The sequence below is a fragment of the Pelophylax lessonae genome (assembly GCF_965119305.1).
Source record: "Pelophylax lessonae genome assembly, chromosome: 11".
Classification (NCBI taxonomy): Eukaryota; Metazoa; Chordata; class Amphibia; order Anura; family Ranidae; genus Pelophylax; species Pelophylax lessonae.
In genome coordinates this window covers 92,591,762-92,604,556 of record NC_138778.1, presented here as the reverse complement: position 1 = coordinate 92,604,556, position 12,795 = coordinate 92,591,762, and the positions used below count along the sequence as shown (strand labels likewise).

The window sequence follows — 12,795 nt, the reverse complement described above, 5'->3', positions numbered from 1 at the left end:
TGTATGCAAAACGATGAAAACTGCGTTTTTGCATACAGACGTTTTTTAAATTTGCCGCCTTTTGCAGCACAGTAACCCGGAAGTGACGTCATGGACGCCGCCTCCGGGTTACGTCATCGGAGACCTGATCGAAGCCGCTTCCGGCTTTGATCGGGACTCCGTCCAGCCGGGGGACGTTCCGGCAGGGTGCTCGGGTCTCCCGATGGGATGGGAGGCCCGAGCGAAGTCACGGAAGGCGGCGGGAGGGGGGGGGGGACGGACGGACGGACGGAAAGCCGACCGTTGGCTGTAAACCACGGTACCGGGATGATGCCTCTAGCTAGAGGCATCATCCCGGTATAACCCCGCAAAGTCTGCCGACGTATATATACGTCAGTTTGCAGTAAGTGGTTAATATTGTAGGATTAGTCTCCAAGCCTGGTAAAAGGCTCTATTAATAGCAACCTTTTGAAATTCAGTTAGATCCAGCATATCCAGAATACAGTAGTGGGGACTTGCAGGGATAGTAATGTGGAAGACCTTGTCAAGGGTTTCTATTATCTTTACCTTTATCTTTACCCAATACCGGTGAAGCTTAAGGCAAAGCCATATATGTATGAGATCGCCCTACGCTGTGGTGCATTTTGCACATAGAGAGGACTGCAGGGCTCCCATACGGCATAGCTTGAGATGTTTGTAAAATGGGCATGTAGAAAAATATAGAGCTGCGACAACCTCTGGGTGAAATTTAAAGAGCAGGTTAACACAGGCTCCAACATGTTATCCCACTGCTCATCATCAATATCTTGTTCCCATTTCTCCATAGCTTTGGAAGGATACTCCTTAAGATATAAGCAGCATGTCATAACAAGGGGAAATAAGCCCTTTAGTTTCATTGACCTATTGGACATAGTTTAAAATGGGTGGTGTTGGGGAAAGACAGAGCGAACAGCACGTTGAAGTTGAAGGTAATAGAATTGCATGGAGGGAGGAAGGCGGTACAGAGACCGCAGTAGAGCAAAATATAGAAGGGAACCATTGCGGAAAATATGGCAAAGGGTGATGCCCCAGCGTCTCCATATAACCGCGTAGGACAATTTAATTCAGGGTAGGTGGAATTATCCCAAATAGGGCAATCAGGGCCGCTGATAGGGGGGGACCACCAGCCCTCTTGTAGGGGGCCCGAGCACACAGGGGGGCCCACACAGAGAAGGGGATTAGTGATGGACAACAAATACAGAAATCTTCCTCCAGCACCTGAATCTGATCTGCCCCTCTCCCTGCTATCAGCTTTTATTTGTTGAGAAAGAGACAGTTGTCCCTCACTAATCCCCCTCCCTTGCGTGGCCCCCCCCCCCCCTCCCAGCACTTATCGCTGCTCAGGAGTTTATTTGTAAATTGTAACTTTGTTTCTCTCTCTCTGTCTCTCTGATCACTGAGCTCCAACTGCCCAGCCTGTATATTTTTCTCATCTCATCTTCTTTTTTATTTAACATAGTTTTTTTTTTTAGATTTAGCTAATAGTGATTTTGTTGTGATTTTAGCTAAATATATCTTTAATATTTTCTTGGGGGGGGCCCTGCCAGGTAGTCTGTACCGGGCCTCGCAATTTCTAACAGCAGCCCTGAGGGCCATAGGTAGTAAACCCAGTTACACCCTGAAGAAATTTTACTTTCAGTCATACCTTTTGGATTAGAGAGTAGATGGGGTACATTCTATTAGAGGAGCTAAAGGGAAGAAGGGAATCTAATGCCTCGTTTCCACTGAGCGGAACGGTTCGGGTCGGTACAGTTTGGAAGGGTTAGAATGGTCCGGTCTATTCAGGTGAGCGTTTCCACTGCAAGTCGGGCCACCAGGGACCATGCGGGGTTTACACCAAATGAGGTGTTTGTTTTGCTCTTTCATTTGACGTGAGCATTGATGGTTTCCTGTCTGCCAATCAGTGGACTCTATCGTGTGACGCCAGTAGCTCCGCCCTAACCGTACCGTACCATTTCCTATGGCCCTACATCTGAAGCAGGACCAGGAATGGTGCGGTTTGGTTCGGTTGTATGGGCCACTTTCATAATGGAAACACTCAAATTAGCGTACCGTACCGAACCGAACCGAACCGATCCGCTCAGTGGAAACGAGGCATAAGTTGCCAGGCAAACCCTGGGAACACTGACCACGGAGGAAAAATGGGAATGCTTTAGGAACATATTAAACAAATGCATCTTGCAGTGCATTCCTATGGGAAATAAATTTAGAAGAGACAAAGCCAAACCTGACTGGCTAAACCGTGATGTTAAAAAACTTATTAGGGGAAAAAAATGGCTTTCAAGAAATATAAATCAGAGGGCACAGCATCGGCTTTCAAGCAATACAAGGAGGCAAATAAGAAAAGTAAATACGAAATCAAAATCTAATCTAAAACCAACTTTGACAGACAAATAGCGGAGGATAGTAAAAAGAACCCAAAGAAATTCTTTAAATATATCAACAGCAAAAAAACTAGGGCAGAGCATGTTGCACACATAACTAATGATGATGGGAGGATGGTTACAGAGGACACTGAAAAAGCAACCGTGCTGAAAGCTTTTTTCTCGTCAGTCTTTACACATGAAAAGGAGGGGTACACTGACCATGAATGTATGGTTAGTAGTAATACACAGGACTTGCCGCTATGGCTAACAGAGGGTGAAATCAGGAAAAGGCTGGATAAAATGAACACAAATAAATCACCAGGCCCGGATGGCGTACATCCAAGGGTACTCAAAGAACTTAGTAAGGTTATATCTAGACCACTGTTCGTGATCTTTGCTGACAGTATTATGACAGGAAATGTTCCAGGGGATTGGAGGAAAGCAAACGTGGTACCGATATTCAAAAAAGGGCAGAGGCATGTCCCAGGAAATTATCAGTCTGACATCGATAGTATGTAAACTTCTGGAGGAGATGATAAGGGACTATATCGTAGAGTTTGCTTAAGACAACAACATCATCAGCAGTAATCAGCATGGGTTTACAAATGGGCGTTCTTGTCAAACCAATCTCTTAACATTCTATGAGGAGGTGAGCTGTGAGCTAGATAGGGGGAGACCAGTGGATGTGGTGTACCTGGATTTCGCTAAGGCGTTTGATACAGTTCCCCACAAGCGCTTAATTTATAAAATAAGGTCTGCAGGCATCGACCGCAGGGTTTGCTCTTGGATACGGAACTGGCTAAAAGGGCGTGTCCAAAGGGTGGTAATAAATAGCGCATACTCAGACTGGTCTGAGGTGGTAAGTGGGGTCCCCCAAGGCTCAGTCCTGGGACCAACCTTGTTCAATTTGTTCATAAACAGCATTGAGGATGGGATGAGTAGCTCTGTATCAGTTTTTGCAGATGACACAAAATAGGGCAGGGCAATAACTGCACAGCATTAAGCAGATATCCTACAGAATGACCTGGACAAAATAACAGAGTGGGCAACGACATGGCAAATGAGGTTTAATGTGGAGAAGTGTAAGGTTTTGCACTTGGGGACTAAAAACATAAAAGCACAATACACTTTAGGGGGGAAACCTTTGGGGGAATCAAAAATGGAGAAAGATCTGGGAGTCTTGGTAGAGGATAAACTAGGCAATAGCATGCAATGTCAAGCGGCATGCTATTAGCATGCATAAAAAAAGGGATGTATTCCAGAAATAAGACTATAATCCTTCCACTTTATAAAACTCTGGTCCGACCACATCTGGAGTACTCTGTCCAGTTCTGGTCACCAGTCCTTAGGAGGGATGTGTTGGAGGTGGAGAGAGTCAAGAGAAGGGCAACTAAACTAATTAGGGGATTAGAGGACCTTAATTATAAAGAGCGAGTGCAATCGCATAATTTATTCTCCCTGGAGAAGAGACGCCTGAGAGGGGATATGATAGCAATTTATAAATATCTCAATGGTGATCTCAGCATAGAAAAAAAGCTATTTAGTCAAAAGGATTGCACGAGGACTCGGGGGCATACAATGCGATTGGGGGAGAAACCTTTTAACCTCTGGCAACGTGGGGGGTTCTTTACTGTTAGGGCTACAAGTTTGTGGAATTCTCTACCACAAGAGGTGGTTTCTGCAGGAAGTATGGTGGCTTTCAAAAGACTCTTAGACATACATCTCAAGGAGAAAAACATTCAGGGGTATGAGAGATGATTACGGCCACACACACCTACACAGGTTGAACTGGATGGACTATGGTCTTTATTCAACCTCACCTACTATGTAACTATGTATGTAACTATGTAACTATGTATTGAGGTAGTGGCACAATAATGTGTGAGGATAAGGGCGAGGAAGCCAGGTTATCCTCCCCTATTACAAAGGTTCCAAAAAGGTGTTGCATCTGCGCTGCAAGATAATATAGCCATGGATTGGGGAGGGCTACTTCCCTCCTGTCCTTGGGGAGCAGAAGTTGCTCAAGCCTGATGCTGGGGGTCTTATCTTTCAAGAATAGGGCTCAGAAAGTGGTGTTAACTATCCAAAAATACGCAATGGCACTACTACAGGTATATTGCAGAGAAAGTAAAGTAGTTGTGGCAATAATATAATCTTTTTGAGGTTAGAACTACCTTTTAACCACTTAAGCCCCGGAGGATTTGGCTGCTAAACGACCAGAGGGCATTTTGCGATTCGGCACTGCGTGACTTTAACGGACAATTGCGCGGTCGTGCGACGCTGTACCGAAACGAATTTGGCGTCCTTTTTTTCCCACAAACAGAGCTTTCTTTTGGTGGTATTTGATCACCTGTGCGATTTTTTGATCACGCGCTATAAACAAAAAAAGAGCGTAAATTTTGCAAAAATAGCAATATTTTTCCCTTTTTTTTATATGAAATTCCCCCAAAAAAAAATGTAAAAATCAAAATTTTTTAATATTTTCGGCCAATTTGTTTTATGCTACCTATGTTTGGTAAAAAAAATCGCAAAAAGCGTATTTTGATTGGTTTGCGCAAAAGTTATTGCGTTTACTAACAAAGGGAAAGATTTTTGTCATTTTTGTTGTTTTTTTTTTAACGCGTAATGGCGGCGATCTGCGATTTTTTTTGCGGTACTGCGACATTGCGGCGGACAGATCGGACCCTTGACTGACATTTTTGACACTTTTGGGGTTACCAGTGACATTTCTACAGTAATCAGTGCTATACATATGCACTGTTACTGTAAAAATGCACTGGTAGTGAAGGGGTTAACTTTATTTGAGAGGGAGGGGCTGTGTGTGTCCCTAGGGGCGTGATTCTAACTGTGATTGGCTGTGGCTTCAACTGTATGCAGAGTGATCAATGGATCTACATAGTAGATCCATGTGATCAGCTCTCATACAGAGAGGAGAATGACAGGCAGCTTGTTTACACAAGCTGCCTGACTATCTCCCTCTCCCCCGCCGATCGCAGAGTGGCCGGCGGCGATCGGGTCCGCCGGTCACGCGCGCGGGGGGGTCCGTGACCACGCGGGAGCGGGAGCGCGCCTCCGGCGGCGCGCGCTCGCTCCCTAAACCCTCACAGGCGAGCGACGTAGACCTACGTCACTTTGCCTGTGAGGGGCTGACCGCCCACGTAGATAGTCGTGCGGCGGTCGGCAAGTGGTTAAAGAAAGCAATAACTTATTCCAGATTTACATTTTTGCCTTGAACCTGAGAGGAGGCATAATGTTAAGAGTGCAGTATTGTGTGATTGGAGGAAATATAGACACCCAAATACTTAAACGTCTCAACAACCAGGACAGAGCAAAACGTTGAGAGGGTCGAGAAAAGTGCAAGGGCGGGAGGGCAGACTTCGTTAATTTATAGTCAGACCAGAGTATTCCCCAAAGGAGGCCATCATGGACATAACCTCCCTAAGGGAGGTATCTGTATCACCCAAAAATATAAGCATATCTTTGGCATAGAGAGTTAGCTACTTGTTAATCTCAAAACACCTAAAACCTATTATCAGCTTGTTAGAGCGGATCATTGCTGCCAGTGGCTCAATAGCAAGAGCAAAGAGCAGGGGAGAAAGGGGGCACCCCTGCCACATACCCCTACCCAGGCCAAAGGATGGGGAGGTCTGACCCCCCTCTTTGATGGAGGCCACAAGCAGCTGGACCTAAGAGATAAACTTCTCTCCAAAACCAAACCGTTTCAGAGTCAACCATAATTATGACCACTGCACGCTGATGTATATATGTTTAATAGTTATTGATATTGCCTCTATAGGGTGTTTGAAGTTAGTTTCAACCACTGATTTATTTGAATATATGTTTAAATGGAAATGTACTTCTTTTGTTCAAATATAAATATGGATTTTATATTTTATCTGTCTTTTTTGTGTGATTCACTGACTCAGTAGCCAATGCCAATAAAGTCCAGTTTTTTCCTTCATTTAATTTATGGTCATTTTGGGATGTGACGTGACTTTGTCTCACAAATACCCAGCATGGTTTGATTCAGGTGGCTTAAAAGCTGCCCAATCAGCCCCATGGATGTCCTGGCTCACTGACCTGTAATTGGCTTCTTCCATCTTTTGAAGTTTGGTGATGAGTCACCTGCATCTCAGTTTTCACCTTCTGCTCCCTACAAAACAGGGGCAAGAATTCTTTGTGCTGGATTCCTCAGTTAGGCCCCCTTAACACAGGGCAGACTCTGATTAGATCAGCAGAGGATCTGTCCACTGATCCTCTGATGATATGAGCAGAGAGGGCAGATGACAGGTTTGTGTCAGTTTATGCAGAGCAGACATGGACTGAGCCCGCTCTGCTCTATGGACCAGTGGGTGTAAACAAACTTCACTGTCCATTGGTACATCCGACTGCCCTCCAATCTGATCTGTTCTTTTTTTTTTTCTTTAGCGGACCAGATTGGATTGGAGGTAGGCGTTTGTAAAACTCAGTTTACAACCACCAGTCTATAGGGGTGAATGGAGGGTCCGATCAGGTCTGCCTGAAAAACTGATTTGATTTTTTGTGTAAATGGGGCCCTAGCCATTTTACATTGCTGAAAATTCATCAGGGGAAGCAAAACACATTCAGTGGGAATTCTTTACTAAAATAGAAAAAGACTGTTTACTAAGGAAAAATAAAATTTAGCTATGCTTATATCTAGATAGAACCTACCTCCTACTTTTACTCCTTCACCCCCCTCTAGCTAATAGTGCAATTCAATTTAAAAAAATAAAAAAATATATCTACACCAAAAGATTCAAATACTTGCCTTTAAAAAGGCATTGTTACTACATTCTAAAAGTTCAAGCTGAACTCCCACCTTGGGTGGAGCTACAGCCGCAAAGAAAATAAAAAAATGGCTTTTAACACACAATAGGGCCAGAGATCAAAACAACCAAATGCACTTTGTCCGGTTTTGATCTGGAGCCCTGTTGTGTGTTAAAAGCTATTTTTTTATTCCCTCCATGGCTATAGCTCCACCTAAGGCTAAAGCCCAATTTGTGGGAGTTCCCTTGGGGAGCTACAGCCAACACTGTTGCTAATGCCCCCTTTTCTGCTACTGATGCAATCTGCCTCTCCACCTTTCCTCTTCTGTGGCAGAGTTATTTTTATAACTTCATGGAGGGGCATCCAGGCAACTGAAGATACCAAGGTGGAAGTTATGCAAACTATACTGCCATAGTCCATCAATGTTGATGGTACTGTGTGATCAGCTGCTACTTGTAAAGATTCAGCATCCTCTGTTGCCCGGATGCACCTCTGGGAACTTCTGCCACAGTCACCGCAGAATTTGTTTATAGGCAGCGGCTAATCAAACAGCTCTGTCAGCGCTGACTGTGACAGTGTTGTTTCTAGAACTTTCTCCTCAGCATCAACTTTTTGAGCACACCTCAGGGAATATACACAAACAATTCTGAATCAGTCAGTGCTGGCAGGTCTGTGTGATCAGCTGCTGCTAGTAAACATAGGCTGTACTAACTGTGGTAGGATAATTTGTAAAACTTCCATTGAGGAGGTGGAGAAGGAGAATACTATTCTGCCAGTGAGCACAGCTTAGGTTTACCAGAAGCAGCTGATCACACAGTCCTGCCACAGCTGTGTGTGCACGCAATTCAACCTGACCTCATGTGCTCCTTCCCAGTGGCGGCCAGTGCATTGGGGGCGCCGCCCCCCATCCATGCGTCCAGCCCCCTAATCTAAATGCGGGGTGCCGGACACATGGAGCTCAATGAGTTTTTTTTTTTTAAATCACCTTATTAGAGCCAGAGGCGCAGAGCAGTGCACCCCGATCCCACCCATTGTGTGAAAATAGCAAATTAAAATTTGCTATTGTCACACGGATCCTCCTCTTGGCCAATCAGGAAGCGGGTCTGATACCCATTTCCTGATTGGCCGCAAGATAAACCCCATGCCATTGGCCGAGGGGGAGGCGGGAGGACTCGAGGAGACGCCGGGGAACTGAGGAGAAGCCGCCGCCGCTGCTGCTGCAGGTAAGTGCACTGGTCTCGGGGGGGGGGGGGAGCCACACTGCATTGAAGGGGGCACGCACGCTGGTCTCTGCATTGAAGGGGGCACGCTGGTCTCTGCATTGAAGGGGGCACGCTGGTCTCTGCATTGAAGGGGGCACGCTGGTCTCTGCATTGAAGAGGGCACGCTGGTCTCTGCATTGAAGAGGGCACGCTGGTCTCTGCATTGAAGAGGGCATGCTGGTTTCTGCATTGAAAGGGGGCACGCTGGTCTTTCTGCATTGAAAGGGGGCATGCTGGTCTCTCTGCATTGAAAGGGGGCACGTAGGTCACTCTGCATTGAAAGGGGGCATGCTGGTCTCTCTGCATTAAAAGGGAGCACGCTGGTCTCTCTGCATTGAAAGGGGGCACGCTAGTCACTGTATTGAAAGGGGGCACGCTGGTCACTCTGCATTGAAAGGGGGCACACTATACCTTAATTACTGAAGGCCCCTTTCACACTTTTGTGACCTCAAAGTCACGCAATTTTTTACAGCGTTTTTTGCCGCAAAGCAATGCCTATTACATTTTTCTGTTTGCGCCCCCCCCCCCCCCCCCCCAAAATTTTGAGCACCAGCCGCCACTGCTCATCCTAAAGACAAGTGATGTCAATCCGCTGTGGGGGAAGGTAAGGCAAGCTGTCTGATGGTGCTGTTCAGCAACCACAGAAAGAAGCAGAACAAGACCAGATGCTACATGCACGGCCCCATGGGGTTCAATTACATTTTTACAGTTTAGTGATACTACTTCTTTCATCTGTGGCCACATGACAAGTTAGGCACTGAGTATCTTCTAGACTGCATAATGGGAAGGTCTTTCGTCAAGGTGCCCACATCACTGCCTAGGTGAGAACACCACTTCTCATTGGCTGTCTAGTGGTGGGGTCATCTCACACTCACAGAATAAAAGGAATGTGCCCAGACAGCAGCACTAGATCACTGGTCTTCAGACACAGAAGAGGTACCACCAAGGGACTGATAACAATGGACGAGTAAAAAACAGATTGTGAAACATTTAAGCAATTACATTACAGAAACGGGGAGTTAAAAGGAGGTAATAAGAGGGATTAGAAAGGGGAGGGGCTAATTTTGTCCAGAGATGGACTTTAAATGAACAGCCTTCTTTAGTAAATCTTTCATTATGACTTCAATGACCATGCAGACTTGGGAATTCCAAAACAGCGAGTCTACTGGCATATATTTAAACTGCATTTGGCCTTTAATTACATTGTGGTTTGTTTACTGAAGCAGTAGCGTAGCCTGTCCACCTAGCAAGCTTAGTACATAAATGAAAATAAAACAAAGCTGTGATTACTTCACTCATCCAAGCGTATTTTTGGAAAAATGTGGGACTTTAATTTTCCTGCCAACATAAGAGGGTAATCAAAGTAAAAACAGTATTAGCTTATTTACTAAGCTCAGGGAACATTCACTTTGCTGAACAATCTCAATTCCTTTCAAAAATCAAAAGGTATTGTCTTTGAAATCAAATATTGAAGTTGGCCCTATTATTTGGAGTTTTTTTTTTTTTTTTTTTTAATAAAAAAAAATGTGGAAATAAAATGTATTAAAGAGGTCTGGTTGTGAGATTCCTGTATCTACATTTCCAAATCTGCCCTCCTACTGCAACGATTACAAGCATACCAAAAATAGTTTCTCTATTGTACATTATGGAGAATACAGAAGGATGTATACAACTACTCTGTTTTGCTTTATATTAATTTTTACATACGCAGAATTAAGGCTGGAATCACCAAGTTGAGCAACAGCTTTTTCCCAGATGCTGTGAGATTGACAACTTCTGCATTATGCTGAATTATTGCTGCTATTTTGAGCATGGCTGCAACTTTAGATTGATACGCCTGCTTGTTATGATTGATAATATTGCAATATTATTGTGCATCCTGCTGCTTTTTATGTATAGTTGTTCAGTGCTTTAAGTGGCCCAAAAGAGGTGCTGGTACTCTATTATAGCCTATACATTTTTTTTTATATCAGGGCCCCCACAGAGCGTCCCCCACCTCACATCAGTGTCCCCACAGAGCCCTCCCACATCAGGTTCCCCCTTACATCAGGGTGCCCACAAAGTCCCCTCACATCAGGGTCCCCACAGAGCCCCCCCCTCACATCAGGGCCCCCACAGAGCGCCCCCCACCTCACATCAGGGTCCCCACAGAGCCTCCCTACATCAGGGCCCCCACAGAGCCCCCCTTACATCAGGGTCCCCACAGAGCCCCCCCCCCCACATCAGGGTCCCCACAGAGCCACAGAGAGCCCCCGCCCACATCAGGGTCCCCACAGAGCCCCCCCACCCCACATCAGGGTCCCCACAGAGCACCACCTCCTCACATTAGGGTCCCCACAGAGCACCCCCTCCTCACATTAGGGTCCCCACAGAGCCCCCCATCCCATCCCACATCAGGGTCCCCACAGAGCACCCCCCCCTCACATTAGGGTCCCCACAGAGCCCCCCAATCCCATCCTATCCCACATCAGGGTCCCCAGAACTGCTCCTACTCACGTTTTTAGGCTGAGGCTGACACACAGGACTCACTGTGCTGTGCTGGCCTGGAGTAGCTGGAGGGAGGAGGTGGGTGGAGCCAACACTCCATTCGGCGCGCAGCAGAGGAGGAAGGAGGCTACGCAGTGTATGCTGGGGCCTCGCTCTCCTCCTCCTCAGATGACCTCACTGGTTGCTAGACGCCGGGTGGCGATAGCAACCACTGCACTGCAGTACAGGCAACTCTGCCGCTGCTGCTGGCCTGGGCTGGGACTCCGGAGCAGGGGAACTCCCTGGTGGTGACTGGTCTGGTTCTGGAGTGGGAAATATTCTCGGGGGGGGCAATTGAGGGCGCAGATGTCCAAAATGAGCGTGCGGAGAGGTGGCGGTACACTCAAGAGTCATATTTGGAAGTGGTGGTACTGAGTACCGGTGCGTACCGGCCCACTTAAAGCACTGTAGTTGTTCACATTGAACACATTGCTGTTAATTCATTTTTTTTATTTTCACACTTAACTTTATACTAAAGTCAGCCATAGATTGTCTGAATTTCAGCCGGCTCAGAAGGAACCTACTGAGATTCGAAACCATGTATGGGCAGGCTAAATGTGTATATATATATATATATATATATATATATATATATATATATATCTATAGATATAGATATATATATATATATATCTATATATAGCTATATCTACAGTATATATATATATATATATATAGATACAGCAACCATTAATATCTTTAGCTTATGTAACATGGATTAAAAAGAACATTTCTGGGGTTTTAAAAAATATATAAAAATTATGGCTGGAACTCTGCTTTACAGTAAGTAAAACTTTGAAAGTTTATACTTAAAGCGGAGTTCCAGCCATGATTTTTATAAATGCACTTAAATGATTTGGGTTAACATATTTTGGGGTTACCTTTATCATCTTCAAATGTGACGATAGCATGCAACGGCGGTCCAGGGAAAATCTCAATATCTTCCACTTCTCCCCCCCCATTTCGAGTTCTCAGGAAGTGTATAGTAAGTTTATCCTTTGCACGGCCAGTTGGAATGTCAGTTGGAATTCCTTCTACCCTCAGCCTTTTCCTCTCCATTATTCCCCAGATCCTTCAGGAAACTGTTATCACAAATAAAGAATAACTTTGTAAAGAAGCAATTACAAAGCAACGGCGCTATTTTTAGTCACAAGAGGAAAAAGTCATAATATATACAAATTTAAAAAAAAAAGTGTCAGGCTTTGGATGAGGTGCAATTTTCATACCAATACTAAAACAGAAACAGAAGTGAAATCAAGAAGTGAGTTGATATTATCCGGGAAACAATGCAACTGTACTTAAGAAAGAAAGTCTACCCAAATTTGTACCTTTTCAACACATGGACTGCCAGAAAGTATATTCACATTTATTTTACAGGTGACCTGTTTTTACATGACTGAATGATTGAAGTCAACGCATCTTCCCATCATTCACTAAGCTACGTGAGAATTCATTTTGCAAAGAGAAAATAAGGATAGGTTTTATTGATATTAATGATCAGTCATGTGCAAGTTACATTTATTTAGGCTTTCCTTGCACATGATAAAGTAATCTTTACAAAGTGAATTTTCAGCATGTTTCATTTATGAAGTGAAAATTCACAAAGTGAAAACTTGCAACATGCTCTCCCCCTTTAGTAAACCAATCCTAAGGCTTTCAGAATAAAACAAACTAGGAGACTATAATGGGTGTTTAAGAATAACTATTTTGCTATTAACCACTTGCCGACCGCTCACTCGAGCTCTACTGCGGCAAAGTGGTTAGTTCCCGTCCAGCGACGTAGACCTACGTCGCTGGACTCCTCCCCTTGCGGGCGGCGCACGCGCGCCGCCGGA

General features: G+C 45.0%; 1 protein-coding gene across 1 annotated transcript in view; it reads right to left on the bottom strand.

Moving 5' to 3' along the window:
* LOC309566370 (uncharacterized protein) overlaps positions 1 to 12,042 on the bottom strand; it is an 83,076-nt gene extending 71,034 nt beyond the window's left edge. Inside the window, exon 1 of the mRNA XM_082271497.1 lies at positions 11,842 to 12,042. Coding sequence (XP_082127623.1) covers positions 11,842 to 12,019 — 178 coding nt within the window. The 5' untranslated portion in view covers positions 12,020 to 12,042. The remainder of the gene's footprint in view (positions 1 to 11,841) is intronic.
* Positions 12,043 to 12,795: the final 753 nt, after the last annotated feature.